Raw genomic sequence first — 19,186 nt, forward strand, 5'->3', positions numbered from 1 at the left:
TTATGTAAAATAACCATGACTTTTAATGGGCATCGTGACAAAGACATGAATAGGATGTGAACAGAGGGATACGGTCCCCGGAAGGGGAGGGGGTTTTAGTTCAGTCAGGCAGCATGGTCGGTGCAGGCTTGGAGGGCCAAAGGGCCTGTTCCTGTGCTGTAATTTCTGTTGTCCTTTGTTCTTGGTATAATTAAAATAGGGTTAGAAAATGAATTGCACAATGTTACAACCTGACTCACAAACTGAAACATGCTCAAATTACCATAAATGTGGAACTCTGATCTGCTTCCTACATCTTGGATTCTAAGAAGTGACATCAACTTGGAAATTTAAAAACATACCTGTGGATACACATGTGATGCAATATCCTCTTTTAGGTGATTGCAACTGTCCTGAAATATTACGGCAGGCACAAATGCAGAGTTTGATAGATCGAAGCCAATACACTTATTAACAGACTTGCCAATTGGTATCTTGTTCAAGACAACAATAAAGGAAGAGAAATTAGGGTTGGAATTCTCTGCACCCTCCCTGGGAGAGGGCTAGCAGCGAGGGGCAAAATATTGGGGGACATATGGTGTGGCACACAGAGTATTAGTGCACCTGCTTGCTTGTAAACTAATTGAGGCCCTTAATTTGCCAAGTAATCGGCTCATAAGGGTCTGTTCTCACCGCTGCTCTTATTTTACCAATGGCAGGGATGCCCAGGACACCCTGTAAACAATGGAGCTACCATCACCATTGCCCTCCCACAAGTAACTCCCCTCTACCACTGTGTGCTCCCCCAATACTCCCCCTAAGAAATCTTAAAATCTGTCCCTTCCCCATTCGCTGGGACCAACCCATACAGCCAACATGAAATATGTATCTGCACATCTGGCTCCAAGGCTCCTCTTGAAGGGGGAGCTGCCTGAAGTCCCAATGGTGATAATGACGTCTTGTGGTGTTGCTGGGAATAGAGGGCTGCTGCCATCTGATTAGCCAACAGCTATCAAAGGGAGGCTTCAGCATCAACGGTGGCTATGGTTCCACCTGAGACAAAACACCAGGTGGCTGGCTGTAAAATTGGCTTTGCTGAACTAGCCAGATGGAGGTGGGGACACCCCTGACTTTAAACTGGGCAGGCAGGCCCACCGCTTCCAGTTGAAATTGTCTCGTATCAATCATAATAGTATGCTCTTTGCACTTAAGACATTAAAGTAGCAGGTACACAGTATTTCGATTGAAATAATGCTGTTGAGGAATGCACTCGTAAATGATTGGAAAGTGATGGAGGACACAACTACTCCCAATGCTTTATCCACTGTGACTGAGAGGTGGACAAGTAAGCTGAATCAACTGAGAGGCTTCAGCAATTATCCATCGACTTGAGTCATGTCCCAAATGCAGCTACTCCTTCAAACCGGCATTGAGTTCTGGAGCAAATCACCTGCCATTGAATAAGCTCAGCCTTCGCCATGTGCACAGCCACCAAAATATACAGAATGATGGAAGATTTCTGTCTGTCTTTCCAAATACCATGTAATGTACCAACATTCAAGGCATGGATTCAAAAATCTATACAACAAACAATTTATACATAAACATCACTTAATACTGTTGAAATCTCGTACTTTTTAATGTTTAAGGTTTTTGACAATAGTCAGCTTTCACCATCATTCCCTCTTTGAACCTGAACACAACTTCAGGATTTGGTGCAAGCTCAGATTAATGGGGAAATGCTGAGGTTGTTGCCCCGGAACAGGGTTAGATCAGTCTGTTCTGTGCATTGAAGAACACCATGGCTCACACATCCCCACTCCCATACATACAGCACCAGCAATTATTAGGAACTCCCCCTTTCTGCTCTTACATTGCTGAAAGGAAATCCCATAACCGTTAAGCTTCATTCTGATGAGGTGTATCTGAGTTTTTGATCTCCTGGTTGGCTGTCGATAAGAATACTTTGTGGTAGGCTCTTTGGACATCTTGATGACATTGGCACCAGGAGCCCCCATTAACTAATGGTACCAACAACTGCAGATTGAGAAATGTGTCGGTTTTTGCCACTGAGATTGTGGGACCTCTCAGTGAGGTTTTCTACGAGCTCAGAGATTCTCCCTTCACTGCTGTCTGCAAACATCAGACAATTCAATGATTCAGAGTTATGCTTAATATTTTGAAACTAATTAACCGCCTGGTATTTATATATGGCAGACCTGCAAGTGATGGCAACAGTACAGTTGAGACAATCTGCACTTTCAAAAGGAACGCTGCCCAGCCAGTTGATGAAGTTCTACTCTACCATGAATTCCGAGACAACACGCAGGGCATCATGACCTTAGGAACATATTCACTGGACACCAACAAACTCTACGTCAATGGTATCTGCTCATTTTAATGAAATAGCTATTTACTTTTACTGTAATCAGTTGAAACTTTATGACACAGCAATAGGATACTGCCTATATCATCAAAATTCTCCTTACAAACAATGCCCCCTCCACTAATCACTTGGCTCAGTCGCAACCCTGGACCTGCCTTCCATATTTTTATATCCTGGTCTACTGGTTCTCTGCCACTCGGCTTTCTCCACACGGTCTGTTGCCTCTCAGTCAAATCACTCTCACTCACTCCTGATTAGTTGACTCCAAATTATTTCTCAGTGGATTCCTGCTTATTTGTGTGTAACCCAAAGGAAATAACAGATACACAAATTATTGCAACATCCATTTTAGCATTTTCAAAACGTTTAATCTCTTACAAGGTGTGAAGTGTCTTATCCAAGTCATCATATGTTTCTGACACTGGTTTAATTGATATGAAACTCATGTGATTAAATCCAATTTTAAAAGGAAGTATTTTAACCAGCTTGAGTTAACTTTCCAAATATATTTGCTTTTCTTTAGGTTACCATGAATCAACTGCCTTAACCAGTAAGTATGATAACTAAAATTAAAGCAAAATACTACAGATGCTGGAAATCGGAAACAAAAACAGAAATTGCTGAAAGGTTTCAGCAGGTCTGGCAGCGTCTCTGGAGAGAGAAATAAAGTTAACGTTTTGAGTCCAAGTGACTCTTCTTCAGTGTATGATAACTACCTCTATTCATTTAATATGGTGGTTTAATACCCATACAAATGTAGCAGTGAGTCAGTTTCTTGTGTAATCTTAACAATCGTCAGACCTGAGTAAAGAATTGTAGTGGGAAGGTATCCTCTGTCTGATAGTGAAACTGGAAGCACATTCTTGGCAATTTGTTTAGGATGCTGCTTGAATTAACACACCACCTCAAACCTTCACTGTTGTGTGAGCAGTGGGTCAGTTGGTGGCACTCACATCTCTGCCTCGGAAGCATGCGGGTTCAAATTTCATTGCAGGACTCAAGCGTAACAATCTACACTGACACTCCAGTGCAGTGCTGCACTGTTGGAGTTGCAGCCTCTCCATTGGACGTAAAAGATTCCACACACTGTTTTGAAAAAGAGCGGGAAGTTGTCCTTCAACCACCACCACAAAACGCCAGTGATCTGCTCATGGTCACATTGCTGCATGTGCTTCTCCTCAGTGACAAGAATGGCCAGACTTCAAATAGTTCATTGTCTGCAAAGTGCTTCAGGAAGTCTGATAGTTATGAAAGGTGCTGCACAAATGCAAACATTTCCTTTTTTCTTCCTTTTTATTGGAATAAGCTGGATGCTAAAACATGATTGGCTGGAATCAGATTGTTAAAACATTTAAAATTCAGAAATTGAAATTCCGATTGCTGGAAGTTCTGGTGGATGAGTAACATGGGAATCAAAGGTGAAGTCTGGGGATGGATAAATCATTCCCTCAGTAACACCACAGATTACCCTGAGCAACTAGATTTTTAACTCAGCTGCCTCTATATTTACTTCAATTATAACAGAACAATTATACATTCTTAATGGACAAAATGTCCATTAATGCCAAAAAAAGTCTACATCTCATCAGTTCCCTCCAATTCCACCTTGTTAAAAACACTCTGTAATAAAATGAAATATATTCCTGGATTAATTATGAAATGATTTGTGCAGAAAAAGAAATATCACACACAACTGTAATTTTGATCATATTCCCCAGATTATAAAAAGATTTGTCAGGGGATGATAATGTAGGGTTTTAGTGACTAAATATTAAACATCGACAACGGAAACTTCTTTTTAGCAGAAAGGTTAAACCATTCAAAATTAATCTGTTTTAAAACTCTACTAAAATATCAGAGAGTGGGATTTCAGGTATTGAAGAAGAAGGGAATAGAGGGATATCAGAGTCAAGCAGAAAGAAGTAAGCAATGAGAGGAAACTTGTTTGGAGTATAAAAACTGCATCGACCAGTTAGGCTGAATTGGATGCTCCTGCTCTGTCCATTTGGTTTGAAATATCCAGATTTTGAGCGTGTATCAATGCAAATCAGTGTTGACAGTCAATGTTACTGAATGTCATCAAGCTGCATGTGTCAGTGTGTGTATAGTGAATGAGCACCAGAAGCATGCAGAGTAAGCATACAATGACATTCATTAGCATGCTACACTGATTTGACCACGACACTGCCATTTTGGAGCTCAATGCTTCAGCCAATGTGCTCGAGTGCTCTTAAGCTCACACAGCTTATTATTTCACTCAATAACAATATACATCCATTTTAATCACAGCAGCAGAAACATCAATAGCCAACACACAGACCTCCGTGGCAACACTGACTTCAACAACAGTTCCCGCTTCAACAAGTACAACAGCACCAATTGCAACAGTGAGCTCCAGTAAAGCATCTACAACTGAAGCAACCACACGCGCAACCTCAATCCCTTCAACAAGTGGTGAGTATGAATGCCCTCTTGTGAATTGTGCCTTTCTGATTAATTTTAAATCCGCGACAACTTCAGAAATAAATCATGTAACAAAGTACTGTAGTATGAATTTGCCGACAATTACACAGGTAGAATATTACCCAAAAGACACTTGGTGAATAATATTTGCAACGTGGCTATGTTACATTATATCTAAGATGGTGACTTTGGCAATAAATGTTTGGATGTTCCATGTATTTTGCATACCTCATGAAATCTCAAACCTACTTTCATAACAGCAACAATGGAGACTTATACTGCAAAGACACAGCCATTCACTGCAATACCAACCTCTACATCAGCTGTTGCCTCAACAAGAACAACAGCATCAACAACTGCAGTGATCTCGACTGAAACATCAACAATGGAAGTAACAACAACCTCAACATCAAACACTTCAATAGCTGGTCAGTACACAATTCTTCTTATCAGGGGCACCATTCCCATTCCTTTAATTCCACTGGGATTTTGGAATCACAAAAAAGCAACAGATAAGGGTTAATGCTGACTTCCATTGCACAGAATAGAATAATGTTCAAATAACATCTGGTATTGTGCAGTCTTTGCCAATGGAGCCAACACGGGGATCACTGTTATAGTGTGAACTTTTTATTTAGTTTTTAGTTATTATTGTCTCAATTAGGCCGACATTCACACTGCAATGAAGTTACTATAAAAATCCGCTAGTCGCCACACTCCAGCTCCTGTTCAGGTACACTGAGGGAGAATTTAGCATGGCCAATGCACCAGCCAGCATGTCTTTCGGAATATGGAACCAGAGGAAGCCCATGCAAATATGGGGAGAACGTACAGACTCCGCACAAACAGTGAGCCACGCCGGGAATCGAACCTGGTCCCTGGTGTTGTCAGGCAGCAGTGCTAACCATTGTGTCACCGTGCCATCCGTGGCATTTAGATTACCTAGTACAAATACAATGTCTCTAAACTGCCAACCTCGGAATTTAAATTCATGACAAGCAGTGTATATTTACTGTTTATTACATCCTGAATTGGCTTTTTTGAGGATTTTTCAATCTGATTCCCTGCTCATAGACACTTGAGATCCTCGCTAGAGGGGTCCATATTCAGACTGACAGAGGATGAGTAGAAATGTCTGCTGAGAAGTTCACTAAAGATCTGTGGGAAACAATGCTGGAAGTGAGCTTTGAAAGCTGTTCCTTCGCCACTCATAGCAAAACTTCATCCAAAAGATTATAATCCTTCCTTGAATCGATATAAATTTGTTGACCTCACTTTGCATTGCGTCTTGTTGTTTTATAGTGGAACCCACCATCGTGCCGATAACAGTCAATCCAAATCAAGGAACAAAGCCAAAAGAATTTAATGTAACCTTCACCGTGCTCAACATGCCATTCACACCAAATCTACAAAATCTCAGTTCACCATTGTACACAGCTGAATCAAGAAACATTCGTGACAAGGCAAGTCTGTTATCTGTGTCAGTTGAGAAGAAAATATTCTATTTCATTGCATGATCATACTAAAATGCAACAAATTATTTTCTACAGCTCGATAATCTGTATGCCAGCAGCAATGTTAATGCAGCATTCCTGAATTGTCAGTCTGTAACATTCAGGTAAGAAATTAACAATTACTCTGAAAGTTCCAAGTCAAACTGCATCCACAATATATGTTGAAGTGACCTGGATTTATTATGTAAAATAACCATGACTTTTAATGGGCATCGTGACAAATACATGAATAGGATGTGAACAGAGGGATACGGTCCCCGGAAGGGGAGGGGGTTTTAGTTCAGTCAGGCAGCATGGTCGGTGCAGGCTTGGAGGGCCAAAGGGCCTGTTCCTGTGCTGTAATTTCTGTTGTTCTTTGTTCTTGGTATAATTAAAATAGGGTTAGAAAATGAATTGCACAATGTTACAACCTGACTCACAAACTGAAACATGCTCAAATTACCATAAATGTGGAACTCTGATCTGCTTCCTACATCTTGGATTCTAAGAAGTGACATCAACTTGGAAATTTAAAAACATACCTGTGGATACACATGTGATGCAATATCCTCTTTTAGGTGATTGCAACTGTCCTGAAATATTACGGCAGGCACAAATGCAGAGTTTGATAGATCGAAGCCAATACACTTATTAACAGACTTGCCAATTGGTATCTTGTTCAAGACAACAATAAAGGAAGAGAAATTCGGGTTGAAATTCTCTGCACCCTCCCTGGGAGAGGGCTAGCAGCGAGGGGCAAAATATTGGGGGACATATGGTGTGGCACACAGAGTATTAGTGCACCTGCTTGCTTGTAAACTAATTGAGGCCCTTAATTTGCCAAGTAATCGGCTCATAAGGGTCTGTTCTCACCGCTGCTCTTATTTTACCAATGGCAGGGATGCCCAGGACACCCTGTAAACAATGGAGCTACCATCACCATTGCCCTCCCACAAGTAACTCCCCTCTACCACTGTGTGCTCCCCCAATACTCCCCCTAAGAAATCTCAAAATCTGTCCCTTCCCCATTCGCTGGGACCAACCCATACAGCCAACATGAAATATGTATCTGCACATCTGGCTCCAAGGCTCCTCTTGAAGGGGGAGCTGCCTGAAGTCCCAATGGTGATAATGACGTCTTGTGGTGTTGCTGGGAATAGAGGGCTGCTGCCATCTGATTAGCCAACAGCTATCAAAGGGAGGCTTCAGCATCAACGGTGGCTATGGTTCCACCTGAGACAAAACACCAGGTGGCTGGCTGTAAAATTGGCTTTGCTGAACTAGCCAGATGGAGGTGGGGACACCCCTGACTTTAAACTGGGCAGGCAGGCCCACCGCTTCCAGTTGAAATTGTCTCGTATCAATCATAATAGTATGCTCTTTGCACTTAAGACATTAAAGTAGCAGGTACGCAGTATTTCGATTGAAATAATGCTGTTGAGGAATGCACTCGTAAATGATTGGAAAGTGATGGAGGACACAACTACTCCCAATGCTTTATCCACTGTGACTGAGAGGTGGACAAGTAAGCTGAATCTACTGAGAGGCTTCAGCAATTATCCATCGACTTGAGTCATGTCCCAAATGCAGCTACTCCTTCAAACCGGCATTGAGTTCTGGAGCAAATCACCTGCCATTGAATAAGCTCAGCCTTCGCCATGTGCACAGCCACCAAAATATACAGAATGATGGAAGATTTCTGTCTGTCTTTCCAAATACCATGTAATGTACCAACATTCAAGGCATGGATTCAAAAATCTATACAACAAACAATTTATACATAAACATCACTTAATACTGTTGAAATCTCGTACTTTTTAATGTTTAAGGTTTTTGACAATAGTCAGCTTTCACCATCATTCCCTCTTTGAACCTGAACACAACTTCAGGATTTGGTGCAAGCTCAGATTAATGGGGAAATGCTGAGGTTGTTGCCCCGGAACAGGGTTAGATCAGTCTGTTCTGTGCATTGAAGAACACCATGGCTCACACATCCCCACTCCCATACATACAGCACCAGCAATTATTGGGAACTCCCCCTTTCTGCTCTTACATTGCTGAAAGGAAATCCCATAACCGTTAAGCTTCATTCTGATGAGGTGTATCTGAGTTTTTGATCTCCTGGTTGGCTGCCTATAAGAATACTTTGTGGTAGGCTCTTTGGACATCTTGATGACATTGGCACCAGGAGCCCCCATTAACTAATGGTACCAACAACTGCAGATTGAGAAATGTGTCGGTTTTTGCCACTGAGATTGTGGGACCTCTCAGTGAGGTTTTCTACGAGCTCAGAGATTCTCCCTTCACTGCTGTCTGCAAACATCAGACAATTCAATGATTCGGAGTTATGCTTAATATTTTGAAACTAATTAACCGCCTGGTATTTATATATGGCAGACCTGCAAGTGATGGCAACAGTACAGTTGAGACAATCTGCACTTTCAAAAGGAACGCTGCCCAGCCAGTTGATGAAGTTCTACTCTACCATGAATTCCGAGACAACACGCAGGGCATCATGACCTTAGGAACATATTCACTGGACACCAACAAACTCTACGTCAATGGTATCTGCTCATTTTAATGAAATAGCTATTTACTTTTACTGTAATCAGTTGAAACTTTATGACACAGCAATAGGATACTGCCTATATCATCAAAATTCTCCTTACAAACAATGCCCCCTCCACTAATCACTTGGCTCAGTCGCAACCCTGGACCTGCCTTCCATATTTTTATATCCTGGTCTACTGGTTCTCTGCCACTCGGCTTTCTCCACACGGTCTGTTGCCTCTCAGTCAAATCACTCTCACTCACTCCTGATTAGTTGACTCCAAATTATTTCTCAGTGGATTCCTGCTTATTTGTGTGTAACCCAAAGGAAATAACAGATACACAAATTATTGCAACATCCATTTTAGCATTTTCAAAACGTTTAATCTCTTACAAGGTGTGAAGTGTCTTATCCAAGTCATCATATGTTTCTGACACTGGTTTAACTGATATGAAACTCATGTGATTAAATCCAATTTTAAAAGGAAGTATTTTAACCAGCTTGAGTTAACTTTCCAAATATATTTGCTTTTTTTTAGGTTACCATGAATCAGCTGCCTTAACCAGTAAGTATGATAACTAAAATTAAAGCAAAATACTACAGATGCTGGAAATCGGAAACAAAAACAGAAATTGCTGAAAGGTTTCAGCAGGTCTGGCAGCGTCTCTGGAGAGAGAAATAAAGTTAACGTTTTGAGTCCAAGTGACTCTTCTTCAGTGTATGATAACTACCTCTATTCATTTAATATGGTGGTTTAATACCCATACAAATGTAGCAGTGAGTCAGTTTCTTGTGTAATCTTAACAATCGTCAGACCTGAGTAAAGAATTGTAGTGGGAAGGTATCCTCTGTCTGAAAGTGAAACTGGAAGCACATTCTTGGCAATTTGTTTAGGATGCTGCTTGAATTAACACACCACCTCAAACCTTCACTGTTGTGTGAGCAGTGGGTCAGTTGGTGGCACTCACATCTCTGCCTCGGAAGCATGTGGGTTCAAGTTTCATTGCAGGACTCAAGCGTGACAATCTACACTGACACTCCAGTGGAGTGCTGCACTGTTGGAGTTGCAGCCTCTCCATTGGACGTAAAAGATTCCACACACTGTTTTGAAAAAGAGCGGGAGGTTGTCCTTCAATCACCACCACAAAACGCCAGTGATCTGCTCATGGTCACATTGCTCCATGTGCTTCTCCTCAGTTACAAGAATGGCCAGACTTCAAATAGTTCATTGTCTCCAAAGTGCTTCAGGAAGTCTGATAGTTATGAAAGGTGCTGCACAAATGCAAAAATTTCCTTTTTTCTTCCTTTTTATTGGAATAGGCTGGATGCGAAAACATGATTGGCTGGAATCAGATTGTTAAAACATTTAAAATTCAGAAATTGAAATTCCGATTGCTGGAAGTTCTGGTGGATGAGTAACATGGGAATCAAAGGTGAAGTCTGGGGATGGATAAATCATTCCGTCAGTAACACCACAGATTACCCTGAGCAAGTAGATTTTTAACTCAGCTGCCTCTATATTTACTTCAATTATAACAGAACAATGATACATTCTTAATGGACAAAATGTCCATTAATGCCAAAAAAATTCTACATCTCATCAGTTCCCTCCAATTCCACCTTGTTAAAAACACTGTGTAATAAAATGAAATATATTCCTGGATTAATTATGAAATGATTTGTGCAGAAAAATAAATATCACACACAACTGTAATTTTGATCATATTCCCCAGATTATAAAAAGATTTGTCAGCGGATGATAATGTAGGGTTTTAGTGACTAAATATTAAACATCGACAACGGAAACTTCTTTTTAGCAGAAAGGTTAAACCATTCAAAATTAATCTGTTTTAAAACTCTACTAAAATATCAGAGTGGGATTTCAGGTATTGAAGAAGAAGCGAAAAGCGAGATATCAGAGTCAAGCAGATAGAAGTAAGCAATGAGAGGAAACTTGTTTGGAGTATAAAAACTGCATCGACCAGTTAGGCTGAATTGGCCGCTCCTGCTCTGTACATTTGGTTTGAAATATCCAGATTTTGAGCGTGTATCAATGCAAATCAGTGTTGACAGTAAATGTTACTGAATGTCATCAAGCTGCATGTGTCAGTGTGTGTATAGTGAATGAGCACCAGAAGCATGCAGAGTAAGCATACAATGACATTCATTAGCATGCTACACTGATTTGACCACGACACTGCCATTTTGGAGCTCAATGCTTCAGCCAATGTGCTCGAGTGCTCTTAAGCACACACAGCTTAATATTTCACTCAATAACAATATGCATCCATTTTAATCACAGCAGCAGAAACATCGACAGCCAACACACAGACCTCCGTGGCAACACTGACTTCAACAACAGTTCCCGCTTCGACAAGTACAACAGCACCAATTGCAACAGTGAGCTCCAGTAAAGCATCTACAACTGAAGCAACCACACGCGCAACCTCAATCCCTTCAACAAGTGGTGAGTATGAATGCCCTCTTGTGAATTGTGCCGTTCTGATTCATTTCAAAACCGCGACAACTTCAGAAATACATCATGTAACAAAGTACTGTAGTATGAATTTGGCGACAATTACACAGGTAGAATTTTATCCAAAAGACATTTGGTGAATAATATTTGCAACGTGGCTATGTTACATTATATCTAAGATGATGACTTTGGCAATAAATGTTTGGATGTTCCATGTATTTTGCATACCTCATGAAGTCTCAAACCTACTTTCATAACAGCAACAACAGAGACTTATACTGCAAAGACACAGCCATTCACTGCAATACCAACCTCTACATCAGCTGTTGCCTCAACAAGAACAACAGCATCAACAACTACAGTGATCTCGACTGAAACATCAACAATGGAAGTAACAACAACCTCAACATCAAACACTTCAATAGCTGGTCAGTACACAATTCTTCTTATCAGGGGCACCATTCCCATTCTTTTAATTCTACTGCGATTTTAAAATAACTGAAAAGCTAACAACAGATGAGGATTAACGTTGACTACCATTGCACAGAATGGAATGATGGGGTGATACAGTCTTTGCAAACATAGAATTTACCAATATGGTGTGATGTTAAGCTCGTTAGTACTGCTACAATGTCTCAAAACTGGCAACCTCTGGACTGAGGTCATGTCAAATTTCAGGTCTTGCTATGGGCAGTTTAAACCATGGGCAGTTTAGGTCAAACTGGGTCTGATGAAGTCAAGGGTCATTTGAAGTGCAGGTATAGACTGGCGCAAGCATGGTGAAGCAGGTAGCTGGTCAGGTGTCACACCAATCCAAATCAATATCTCATCAATCATATACTCCCTACAGTACAGAAGAAGGCCATTCAGCCCATCGAGTCTGTACCAACCACAATCCCACCCAGGTCCCATTCCCGTAACCCCGCACATTTACCCTGGTAATCCCCCTGACATTAGGGTCAATTTAGTATGGTCAGTCAATCTAACCCGCACATCTTTGGAGTATGGGAGGAAACCGGAGCACCCAGAGGAAACCCATGCAGACATGGGAAGAAACTGCAAACTTCACACTGACAGTTCCCTGAGGAACCGGGGTCCCTAGCACTGTGAGGCAGCAGTGCTAACCACTGTGCAACTGTGTTGCCACTGTGCTGCCCCAGGTGCAGCATGGTGGCACAGTGGGTAGCAGTGCTGCCTCACAGCGCTAGGGACCCGGTTCAATTTCAGGCTTGTGTCATTGTCTGTGTGGAGTTTGCACATTCTCCCTGCGTCTGCATGGGTTTCCTCCCACAGTCCAAAGATGTGCAGGTTAGCTGTATTGGCCATGCTAAATTGCCCCTTAATGTCAAGGGGACTAGCTAGGATGAATGCATGGAGTTATGAGAATAAAGTCTGGGTGGAATTGTAGTCAGTGCAGACTCGATGGGCTGAATGGCCTCCTTCTGCGCTATAGGATTCTATGATTCTATGATCAATTATCTAGGCCTTATGACACAGAGGTTAATCCCCTTTACCTTGCGTCATAATCTGTTACAATTATTTGGGAAGATGTTAACTGTTCTTAATTAACATTTAGAGGTTCACTAACATAAAGACCGAACATTCGCTTTGAGTGAATAATTAACAAGGCATTTTATTTAAATAACCAGGACCATTAACTAAACGAGTAACATATTAAGTAAGGTACAGGTCGACTAAAATGCTGTTCAAATAATACAAGGAACATTCATTACCAAAACAGTAATAATGGAATTTTAGTCACTCTCAAAGAAATTATATAACCAGGCTTGATGGAATTCAGAAGTTTTTGGAGTTCTTCTGTAGTTGTCCATTGTCTTTAATGTATTTCTGACTCGGTATCCTTCTGTTAGGTAGCTGGATAATTCTCTTAAGTAATATTTAAACTGGCAGGGTGGAGGGCTGCTCTAGAGATGAATGCTAGCCTTTTGACTGACTGCCCTGGCCTCTGGAGATGTTCTCCCAGAAAAGCCTGTTGCTTTGGCCTTTATATCTGCGATGACCTCGCAATTTTCTTACCCTAGGATTGGTTTGATGCTGTCAACACGATCAAATTCAAATCTGATAGGCTCTTAATAGTCGATTATCCTTTTTAAACTGATAGGCTGGCAGAATGCAAAAGCCTGCTACCCAATCAACCCTGATGCTTGGTCCTATTGAAACAAATATTGCAACCTGGAGTCTGTTTTGTACTCTGCCTTTTAGCACAGAACTCAAAAACAGCTTTTAAAGGGATCACGCATGTATTTCTTTCCCTCTCGCATTTTTTACAATTCTTTTATATCTTTACAAACATTCTTATATCTTTACAAACTCAAATTCACAACACAGGTAAGTTGTTGTTTCTTCTTTTACTCAATTAAAACCTTTGCAGGGTATCTTCTAAAGTTTTTGCACAATTCTCTTTTTGGCCAGACAGATTTGAGACACTAATGTAATATCATCCCAAAGACCAAAGAAAAGTTTAATTGTTTATCAATAAGGAGTACCATACAAAATTATTTATCATGAACCTCTATCGCCTTGGAAAGATCATTTTAAAAGTGTGGAAACGCATTCCCTCAGAAGAAAATTGATGCTATAGATTTAAAGGAACAATTAAATCAAAGTAATTTTATGCGACTTTGTGCTTTGCTCTTTTGTGTTTATTTTTCTTAATCCCATGTGTATGATCAAAGCTCTACTTCACTTTCCGTATGATGATTTAAATATAGTATATGTTTCCTGTTTATTATATCCTGATTTGGCTTCTATGAAGAATCTTCAATCTGATTTCCTGCCCATAGACACTTGGGATCCTCTATAGGGGGGGTCCATATTCAGACTGACAGAGGATGAGTAGAAATGTCTGCTGAGAAGTTCACTAAAGGTCTGTGGAAAACTATGCTGGAAGTGAGCTTTGAAAGTTGTTCCTTTGCCACTCATAGCAAAACTTCTGCCAAGAGGTTATAATCCTTCCTTGGATAGATTTAAATTTTTTGACCTCGCTTTGCATTGCATCTTGTTGTTTTATAGTGGAACCCACCATCGTGCCTGTAACAGATAATCCAAATCAAGGAACACAGCCAAACAAATTTAATGTAACCTTCACTGTGCTCAACCTACCATTCACACCAAATCTACAAAATCTCAATTCACGGCTGTACATGACTGAATCGAGGAACATTCGTGACAAGGCAAGTCTGCTATCTGTGTCAGCTGAGAAGAAAATACTCTATTTCATTGCATGATCATCCTAAAATGCAACAATTTAATTTTTACAGCTCAATAATCTGTATGCAAACAGCAATGTTAATGCAACATTCTCGGATTGTAAGTCTGTATCGTTCAGGTAAGAAATTAACAATTACTCTGAAAGTTCCAAGTCAAACTGCATCCACAACATATGTTGAAGTGACCTGGATTTATTATGTAAAATAATTATATTCTTAAAATAGCGTTTGAAAATGAATTGCTCAATGTCATAGTCGGATATGGTAATTTCTAAACTGTGTTGTTGCAAGCTTCACATACCCAACCTTAATCAGCGTAACAAAACTGATCTTACGAGCAGCCTCATCAACTGAAAACCACCACAAATTACCGTAAATGTGAGACCCTGATCTGCTTCCTACATCTCAGTTCCTGCAGAATGACTTCACCTCAGTAATTGAATAATTTGCCACTAGATAAACAGATGATGCCATTGAACCTTCTTAAGATTATAAACATCCTGGCCGGAATTCTCCAGCTGTTCATGCCCCTCTGCCGCTGCCAGCAACAACAGAGAATTTGGCGCTCAGACTGGAGAATCCCACCTGCGGGCGAGATTGGAGAATCTGGTCCCCTGACATATTCAAGAGGAGAAAACCAGAGGATATTGAGTTTGACAGAACCAAGCCAATATATCTGTTAATTATTATATTGTTCAAGATGACATTGGGAGGGTCTTGCAATGGCAGGGGTTTCTCAGGTGGCCGACTCATCTAAAGACTAATTGAGACCTTACTTGGTCAAATAATAGTTTCTTCGTGACCTCTTCAAACCACTGCAAGTATTTGACCAGAGGGAGTATATGATGAAGAATATGATGAGTTGGCCACATAAAGCCTGGAATTGTTGCCACCTGGGAGGGTGGCTCCTGTTCAAGCATCCTGTCAGCAATAGAACCAGTTGCCTCTAAGTTATTGCGTATTGCCCTATTGCCCTCCTGAGCCCAGCCTCTTCTACACTTGCCGGATTCTAACCCCATTAGCCCCAGCGAAAGCTTAGCATTGTGTGGTTCCATGCCTTCCCTGGAAACTGCCTGTCATCTCAGTTGTGGTAACTGCTCCTTGTGGCACTGCTGGAATGAGAGAGCTTCCAGCTATCTGATTGGCAAGAGCTTCCTCGCCAACACAGGCTGAAGTCCTGCCCCGTGCAAATGAACTGGTTGACAGCTGTCAAATTGATTTGTGTCAACCCAGCCAAGTAGAAGGCTTTAAAGAAAGAAATCTACCATCCTTATCTGCTCTACATATGATTCCAAATTCACAACAGTGCGGTTGACTGTTAACTTCCCACTGAAATGGCTTAGCAAACCATTCTGTTCAAGGGCAATTGGGCAAATGCTGGACTTACCAGTGATACCCACAACCCATGAAAGAATGAACTCCAAAAAGAAAGGAGGGGCCACCACCTACACATAATACCTCCCCCATAAATCCCACAAGCATGCCCTTTTATCTACTGATGTCAAAGTAGCAGTCACACAGGATTTCCCTTAACCATTTGAGGGACATCCTCTTAGATGATGGAAAAATGATGGACAACACATCCAATCACAATGCCTTAACCACCATTGTGAGATGTGACCAGGTAAGCTGATTGTACTGAAGGACCTCAGAAATCTGCTGACTTGGGACAGAGAGCAACTGTAACCTATCCACATCCGTGGCCATGGAAGGGCGGGGGACTGGAGGGGTCGGGGGGAGTCCGTGTCCGTGGAGGAATCCTTTTTTAAAATTTCTTTTAGATCGGTGCGCCCTTTAAAAACGGCGCCCCATGAAAGCTGTGGTTGTGGTGGGTGGATGGGAGGCATTCACAAACCTGACATCCTGGGTGTTAAATAAGTGTCAAAAAATATGTCGGGAAAAGCCGGCAGTGGAGCTGGTGGACTGCACTCTGCTTTTCTCACCTCGGTATACATTTCATCAAAAATGAGAAAATTCCACCACCTGCATATACCCCAATCTTTATTTTGCTCTTTGTTAATACGTTTTAAATTTGATTTTATGAACAGTGTTTTTCATTTCCTGGCTAGCTGTCTATGAGAATTCTTTAATGTTATTGGCTACTTGGACATCTTGATGATACACTGTAGCCTGATGCTAGGAATCTCCATTAAGTAATGCCACAATCAATTGTACATTGAGATTTAAAGTTCTCACCAGAGTGATGATGAGATCTCTCAGCAAAGCTTTCTTTGAGCTCAGAGGCTAGTGATTTTGCTTTGCCACTGACTGCACATTTCAATTAGTCAATGTTATATATAAAGTTTTAATAAAATAAACTCACCACCTTTTCTATCTATGTGGCAGACCTGCAAGCGATGGAAACAGTACAGTTGAGGTAATCTGCATTTTCAAACAGAATGTTAATGTCCAGCAAGTCAATAAAGTCCAACTTTACCATGAATTCCGAGACAACACACAGGGCATCACCACCATGGGAACATATTCACTGGACAACAACAGCCTCTTTGTCAATGGTAAATGCTCATTTTAATTGAGTCATAGCATCATAGAATAAATATCTATTTAATTTTATTTGCAATGTAATCAATTAATACTTAATTTTCGAGGCACTGTCTCACCAGCTGCTCTGTCATCCTCTCTTGAGCTTGATGCCCTATCCTTCATAATGACTTGACACCATAGCCTGGTCTACTGATTGTCTGCTCCACGCCCCCCACCCACACACCGTCTGCTGCCAGGGAACCTGCGTTGGTGGCGGGGGTCGCTATCGGTGGGACCTGACGATCCCACCAACGGAAACAACCGTAAAATTTCGGCCTTGATCTGATGGCTTCATCACCCTTGGTGTGCCCCATCTCACTCATTCTCACTCACTACTGATCTGTTGTTTCCATCTTGCTGTTGTTCTTCTGGCACCGCTGCCTCACAGTGTCAGATACTGAGGTTCAGTTCCCCGCTTGGGTCACTGTCTGTGTGATTTCATACAAAATGTGAAGCATCTTATCCAAACCAGCATAAGTTTCTTGGTTTAATTTATATCAAACACATGTAATTAATTGCAATTTTAAAGGGAAGTTTTTTAAATAGCTTACTTATCGTTTCCAAATATATTTGTTCTTTTAGGTTACCATGAATCATCTGTTTCTACCAGTAAGTATGAAAACTATTTCTGTTCAGTTAATATTGCTGTTTAATATCCCTACAAACGTAGCATAGCATCAGTTCACACGTAATCTTGCAAAGCCAGACTTGAGACAAGAATCGTATTGGGAGGGTTTTCTCTGTGCATAAGACACAGTGAAATTGTCAGCATCATCTTCTGCAATGTGCTTTCGGATTTCACTAGAACTTGTAGACAAAGTCAACCTGCACTCTCATGCCAGCTATGATCCCATTGGGAGTACAAGCCAGACTTTTAGTGATAACCTCCATTGCTATCTATTCGCTTGTCTTCTGACTGTGTACCTCCTGGCTCCTGTGGATACAGAACATCTCTCCTCCATTCCTCCCCCCTCACCAAGTCCTCTGGTGCAATGTCGGAAAACCTGGTGCCTGCTGTCCCTCGTGTTCAGCCGTTCCTTTGCTTTTCCCAGGTCAGAATCAGTTTCTCCAGGACTTAGGTGGTAATCCGGCAGTGCAAGGCTACTCCGAGCTACTGTCCACATGGAGTGGACACTTACTTCGATAATGTCAGCGGGGATACCAGCACACTGTCATTAGCCAGATGAATCAGAACAGTCACATTATTCTTTGTGGCCAGATCTCCCAGTATAATATTTCACTTTACAAGCCCTCCATGAAATATTGTGGGTAAGGTAAAAGCAGAGTACTACTTGAAAAGAAATGAAGCAAATAGGATCAGACAATTACCATCCAGTGTGAGATCACGTTCCAAGGCTGATTGCATCTAGAAGTGCTTTTCATGCCCACTTCTGAGCCCACTGGGTACTTGCGTCCACAATTCAGGCCCAAGTTTCAGGATCAAACATTAAAGAGCAAATTCTTGACTGATACTTTTATTATATTGTCAAATAATACGACATCATTGAAGATGTAATGCTCCCATTTAGGTTTAGTGCATCCTTGCATTTTCTTGTCTAATAACTTCTTGAAATATGGATTTTACGAAATATGGAAGTTGAACTAAAATTCGTGTGTAAGCTGTTGTGTCCTCTCTTTGATGTGAAGAATGTGAAGACATTGATGTTAACAGTATGTGTAACTAGAATAGGAGCAGCACATTGTATTTAAAACCAGTCGCATAGAAGGTTCCATTTCCGGTCCTCTCATAGGAGTAAGGAGGACTTAATTCATCACCAGAGAAACAATATAGTCACATTGCATGTTCTGTACCTACTCAGATGATGTGGTAGAAAACATTGGGCTTTCTAATGGGAAAGCATATCTGTCAGCATTTCCAGAACTTCTAACACTGGTCTGGAAAATTGATATTAGGATTTTTGTGGATTTGTGTGTATTTTGGTTCTCCTGTAAATGACACAGCTTGGTGTATTCTCAGTCTAATATGTTCCTTATGTCTGCTGATAGCGATACCACCAACTGTGACCACAACACAAACTCCAGGCCTGGGTGTGAAGCCTATTG

The 19,186-nt window shown here is 41.1% G+C and overlaps 1 protein-coding gene across 1 annotated transcript; it reads left to right on the forward strand.

Moving 5' to 3' along the window:
• Window positions 1-8,668: 8,668 nt before the first annotated feature.
• Window positions 8,669-17,714, forward strand: LOC144479697 (uncharacterized). The gene is made up of 7 exons (XM_078198726.1): window positions 8,669-8,885; window positions 9,411-9,437; window positions 11,175-11,339; window positions 11,609-11,776; window positions 14,382-14,542; window positions 14,630-14,697; window positions 17,705-17,714. The coding sequence occupies exons 1-7, from the start codon at window positions 8,669-8,671 to the stop codon at window positions 17,712-17,714; spliced, it is 816 nt and encodes a 271-aa protein (XP_078054852.1).
• Window positions 17,715-19,186: the final 1,472 nt, after the last annotated feature.

The sequence above is a fragment of the Mustelus asterias genome, chromosome 26, assembly GCF_964213995.1.
Source record: "Mustelus asterias chromosome 26, sMusAst1.hap1.1, whole genome shotgun sequence".
In the NCBI taxonomy this organism is placed as follows: Eukaryota; Metazoa; Chordata; class Chondrichthyes; order Carcharhiniformes; family Triakidae; genus Mustelus; species Mustelus asterias.